Source organism: Taeniopygia guttata, chromosome 2, assembly GCF_048771995.1.
Source record: "Taeniopygia guttata chromosome 2, bTaeGut7.mat, whole genome shotgun sequence".
In the NCBI taxonomy this organism is placed as follows: domain Eukaryota; kingdom Metazoa; phylum Chordata; class Aves; order Passeriformes; family Estrildidae; genus Taeniopygia; species Taeniopygia guttata.
Window position 1 is genome coordinate 120,944,524 of NC_133026.1, and position 6,000 is coordinate 120,950,523.

At 33.6% G+C, this 6,000-nt stretch overlaps 1 protein-coding gene across 3 annotated transcripts in view; it reads left to right on the plus strand.

Moving 5' to 3' along the window:
• Window positions 1-5,604, plus strand: part of CRISPLD1 (cysteine rich secretory protein LCCL domain containing 1) — a 38,391-nt gene extending 32,787 nt beyond the window's left edge. For all 3 annotated transcript variants that reach the window (XM_072924770.1, XM_002199389.6, XM_030266344.4), the window contains 2 exons: window positions 1,931-2,061; window positions 4,028-5,604. In XM_072924770.1, the coding sequence (XP_072780871.1) occupies window positions 1,931-2,061; window positions 4,028-4,079 (183 nt within the window). In that variant the 3' untranslated portion in view covers window positions 4,080-5,604. The remainder of the gene's footprint in view (window positions 1-1,930; window positions 2,062-4,027) is intronic.
• Window positions 5,605-6,000: the final 396 nt, after the last annotated feature.

A 6,000-nucleotide genomic window follows, 5' to 3' on the forward strand; every position in this document is an offset into this window, starting at 1 on the left:
ATCAGGAATGTAGCATCAGAATATCAGTTTATTTTTCATCTGAAAATAGCCTCTGAGCTGGCCTCATGAACCCCAGTCTTCTGACCTCTCCTTTTTCACATATTCCATTCAAGGGTCTTGCCTTCACCTTTGAAATGTAGAGCATTAGCCCAGCCAACTTGATTGGTCCAGTTGTGGTGCCAGCCCTTACAGTGGCTCCATCCTTTGCAGGAGATAGATTCCAGCAAGCAGTTAGCCTGCTCTGTCAAAATCTCCATCCCTTGACTTTTCCTTTCCTTTTTACTTGACTAGAAACTTCCAAATAATGTTGGAACAGCCAGTATCTTAGCCACCCTCATATGTAATTATGAAACTATACCCTATATCATGATGTAAAGAGTGAGGGTACATTTTGGCTACTATTATAGATGTGAGAAAGGTGATCTTTCTTTTCTCCAATTGTACCTTCATCCGTTTTTTACATCTCCAGTGGGAACTGAAAACAAAGTTACTGCTGTGTTATTGTACTAGGAATGAATAGAATGAATAGTTTTCTTCTAGTTCTTCAGTGTAGTTAATTGCTTGTAAATACAATCTTTTATTTCTTCTGACTGTAATCCTGTATTGCAGAGTCCGTTATTCCCCCTGGGTATTTGAAATTGCACATGATCAGTCTACTCTTTTGTTACTCCACAGTATGGATAAATAAGGTGTGCTATAATCTTAACAATAAGGCATCTATTGGTGTTCAGGGTATGAAAAACATTTTGCAACCTTGGGAGGAGGAAAAGTAGAGAGGGGTATAAATGGCATCCTTTCTGGCATGTTCAAAAGCTTCACCCAGCAGTGTGGAAAGAAAAACTCTAAAGCATCTTTGCAAAAGATTATTTGCATAAATTATTTCAGATCTTTGCTTGTTTAAATATTGTAACATTAAAAAACAATAAATGAGTGAAGTATATATGAGTGAACCTGGCAAGTCCTGTGCTTAGAATGAAAGAAGGAAAATCATTGCTATTTTAAGTTCCTGCCTTTATATAGCATGGAGATTGAAAATTGCTGTGATAACATATATAGAATATTCCAATTATAACTGGAAGAAATGCAGTTTTTTGTTTAAATTGTGGCCTGTTTGACCAGCTATTTATATTTCTATTGGCTAAATTTTTAAAGGTTGCTTGTGGAGAAACTTACTGCTTTGAACACTTTTCACACCAAAATACCTTGTCTCTAAGTGGAGAGACACTGAAGCTGGAACTACACTTTACTATGCTCTCTTTTAAATATTGGGACCTACCTTCTGGAATATCTAAGAAGTTTCACTCTTCTGACAATTATTAAAATGCTGAAAGACTAATAGAGTAGTGAAAGTTTAAATCAATTATTTAAATTAAAGTTATCAAGAATGTCACTGAGAAATCCCTTCTGTGGGTATTGTTTATTCCTCATGGGTTCACAAAGGGAATTTGTGACCAGAAAATAGAGATTTCAAGCAGCTATAAGTGCTGTTAATTCAACAGAGAACTTTAATTTTAGACCTTTATCTTCTGTCTAATGCTCCCATTATACCCTTCATCTAATTGGCTTTTAGTATTTACCCCATGCCTGGATAGAAAACTGTAATGCTCCCTTTAATTATGGGTCATTTCAATAATGTTTGAGGTTTTGGTCGATAGATCCTTTCATTTTGAAAGGCTGAAGAATTCAAACATGTTCCTGATCTTTGAACTGAAATAGCCTGAAATAAATTATTTTTGTATCATGGTGAAAGGGATCTGAAATCTCTTCCTGAATTCCTGATGTAAATATTGTAAGACTAATAAAATTAGTAATGCAATAAAAAGTATTATTTTATGTTTCTTAGACTTGGTTTAAATACCTGTATTTGTCTTCTTAGAAATGGTGAAATCAAAGTATGAATGCAAAGCTAATCTGTGTCTTCACTCCTCAGATCTCCAGCATCTGCCGGGCAGCAGTGCACGCTGGTGTGGTCCGCAACCAGGGCGGTTACGTTGATGTGATGCCAGTGGACAAAAGAAAGGTCTATGTGGCTTCGTTTCAAAATGGGATATATTCAGAAAGGTACAGAGCCCATTTGCAAAGGCTACACTTTACTCTTGGCCTCGATAAGGTTCACAGTCTTGCATTGTTTCTGCTTGTACCTGGGGCAGTGCTAGAAGCCAAACAAACAGGCCACAGGGGTGATTTAGAGGGCTTGTGTAACAGCAGCTGCGGTGACTTTGGAGAAGCTGTGCTAGTGGAGCTGCCTGCCTCCTCTAAGCTCGTACATTACCCTGAAAAGCTGCTTATGAAATAAAGTACACCTCTTGTTTGCTTTGCTGGTTCTCTTATTATTTATATTTCTCTTAATATTTATTTATTTGCTGGCTCCCTCTCAATATTTAATAAGAAAATTGCAGTTACTTCTTTAAGGATTTTTTAAAAATTAGCATTAATGATGCAGGTTCATTGGTTCCTGGTGTTCATTATTATGTTCATTGTTCCTGATTGGTTCATTAGTGATTTACATGGTATCGAACCAGTGATCCTGAATCATATTTAATACTCACAAGCACTAAAATTCACAATCATTTAAACATATTTTTTATGTTCTCCTTTTAAAAATTTGTTGTTAACAGTGTTTTTTGAAAGACAGGGAGATGCTGTGAAAGTTCACTGCTTGTATTGAGTGTATTTATACATTGTGTGCTGATAACACATGGCTATATGTTGCAGATTTAGTTTAATCCCTGAAAAGGTTCTCCAGGTTCTATAGCAAGAAAGAGAAATTACTATAAAAACATTGTACCACTCTTTTTGTCCTGTAAAGCTGAGAATGTTTCTTAGACTAAAAATTATGGTTACCTAACCAGACGATAGTCTTTCTGAGAAATTTGAGTGGGCAAAACTTCAAAAGGTTTCTGTAAAAAACTCAGAAGTAGGAAAATAATGAGTATTTTTGTCTTGTTTTTAATTGTGGGTAGGATAATGTCTTCTCTCTTTCTCTCAGAACTTTCTACAATTCTGAAACTTGTAAAATACAGATTTTCTTTGCTCAATGGATGGCTTATTTTACATTTTTTTTGATTTTTCTCTGTGATCATCCAATTCCCTTAGAGTGCTTCCTTACTGACACTTTTGCTCTCTGTATAAATTTTCTTGAATAGAGAGGCAAATAGGAAGAATGTTGCCAATTTGATATTTATACTTTAATATATGTATTATATTCAATCTATAAATATACATTTAAAACTATGTATAAATACACATATATTTACATATCATCTTGGTAAAGTTTGGGAGGTCAGCAGTTTGGAAAAGAGTCACATGCAAGTTTTCTGTGAGCAGAAGATGATGAATTCTCATGCAGTTACAGCCAACCTGGTCCATCGTGCCTTTCCTTGCTTCCACCTCCATTTCTCTTTCCTTCCCAGATAAACTTCAGACAGGGTTGCCTGAAGAAAAAGCAGTGGACCATTAAATAAGATGTGCTGGTCCAATTTCTAAGGCAAAAATACTCATTCTATCAACATTTCATTGGAATTGGGTATTTTTGTTTCTTTTATTTTTAAACCAGATACTTATCCATTCAGAAGGCATGCCCTTTGGTTTTGTTAGATATTAGGTCTCTGTAGAAATCTATTCTTCATCTTAAGAGCAACTAAAAACAAATGACCTCCTGAGTCTGCAAGTTCTCTCCAAATAGAGTTGCTAGAAGACTAAGCATAAGATGTATGTTTTCTCTATTTCCAAAACACTTTCAGCATTTTGCTTCAATTCTTTAAACCAGAATCCCTCATCACAAAGGATTACTTGAATTTTTTTATGTTGGATTTTCTTCCAGTTAAGCTGTTCGGAAAAAAAAAACCATCTGAAATTTATATAGTTTTTATTTGTAGCAGTTTTAAAGAAATCCTAAATAAATAAATTTAGGAGTTGTCACACAAAGTGCTGCAGGATACTAGAATTAACAATTGAAAAATTTTAAAAGTTGTTATTGGAGTGTTTTTGTCTTAAAAATAACATAAAAAATGTCTTTATATTTCAGTTTACAGAATCCTCCAGGAAGCAAGGCTTTCAGAGTATTTGCTGTTGTTTGAATCTAGCAAGTAAAACATAAAACAGGCAAGTGAATACAGAGCACTTGGAAGAGATTAATACAGGCCATTTCATGTGATTCCTAAAATTTGTATAAAGCTGTAACATTATTGTACAGAAGATGTATGCTGCTTTCCACCAAAAAGTTTAAATTACATATAAATCTTAATGAAAAAATTCTGTAAAAATAAACATGGGAGAAAAATTCATTTGAAAATCTGTAATGATATATAACATTACTTTGAATCCTGTGTTAAATATTGCTATATTTTCTTAGCAGTTACTCCTATACAGTTAATTCAAAGCTCATAAATGTTCTTTGTTTTCTTTATCTGAATATATTATTATATGGTGCTTTATATATGCCACTAACAGTAACCTTAAAACTATACCAGAGGGAGGCCTGAGTTTTTATTTTCAATGTACATAAGTCATCCCAATATTTTGATAAAATAAATCATGCCTTAAAGTAAAATAAATGCATATATAACTTTTTGATGATTTAAAGTACCATTAGCCATGAAAGCATCAATGAAGAGCTAGACTGTTCTCAATTTTACACTAATCATAACAAGTACAAATACCTATTTTGAAATAAATTAGGAAATTTAAAATATAGGAAGAAGTCCTGGGTCATGCTAGCATGTTTTCCATTAAAAAGTATTCTTAAGAGACTGGGCCATTCATGTCAGTTATTTTTAAAATAGATTAATAACATATTTATTGGATGCTGCTAAGCTCTTTAGTTCAAATAGCCATAGTTCATTATGGTCCAGTCCTTCACAGATATCCCATTGTCTTGGGATGGGTGTGTGAAACAGACATACATAACCTTGAAGGATGTCATAAAATCTTTGTACTGAGAAGTGCAGTAACCTGAAATTAATGAATAAGCCTGAAGTTCTGCACAAACACATGCTTTATTTTTGCTATTTGATTACTTCAATTTACCTAAATTTGAGTTCAGAAAAAGATGTAGAATTGTACACATCCAAAAAAAATTGCAAGCTTATAGCCTTGAGCTGTACATGTTATCAATATGCCAAACATTAATATGGGAGTAAATGTTCAAAAAAACCAAAGAAAATGGTAACAAAGGCTAACCTTGCTCCTTGTGACCTGGCAAATACTCCTGCAGGCCAGGAAGTATAGTGGTATGAAGCCCAGTGACAATTAGGTCATTTGTTGCTTCACAGTTTTCAAGAATTCATTTATGGTGAACAGCTTGGTACATTAATTTTACCATATTATGGTATATGAAGAACATGTAGTGGTGATACTATGTTTCTTTCTATGAAAAGTGTATGGGTGCTTTAAGACTAAAAAGCTGTTAAACTTTATTTTTGGTATATTTTGTTTCTGTTGTTGAATTTATTTCACTCCAACTTGTAAACTTATTAATATTCTTCATATTTCAGAATACCATATTCTGTATTCTCTTTTGCTACATGTACTACCTCATGTAGTTAGGCAAGCTTTGTTAGTTTTTTAATCTGTTTTGAATAAAATTAATTTACATTATAAGAATACCTTTCACAGTTTTTTTTTTTTCTTCCTGATTCAAGAGAAAGTAGCAGCCACCCTAAATATGTCTTTGTTTCTTTTTCTGCCCTAAACATTGCAAGCAACCATAATCTGAGGTTCTAAAACTGTAAAGGCAGTTTAGACCCAAAATTCCCACTAATTACGTTAGAAATCTTATGGATAAATCTAATTTATTCAAGTTTTGACCAGGATAAAGTCGATGAAGGAGACTAAGAGTCTTTTATATATAACCCTATTTTTTTCTGCAAGTGGTGGCCATTGAAAAAAACATTTATATAGATTTTGCAATACTGGCATTAACCATTTTTCAGGATTGAAACCAAGTTCCTGCACAATGGGGCAGGGGTAGACCCTTGGGGCCATAACAATAAAATTAAT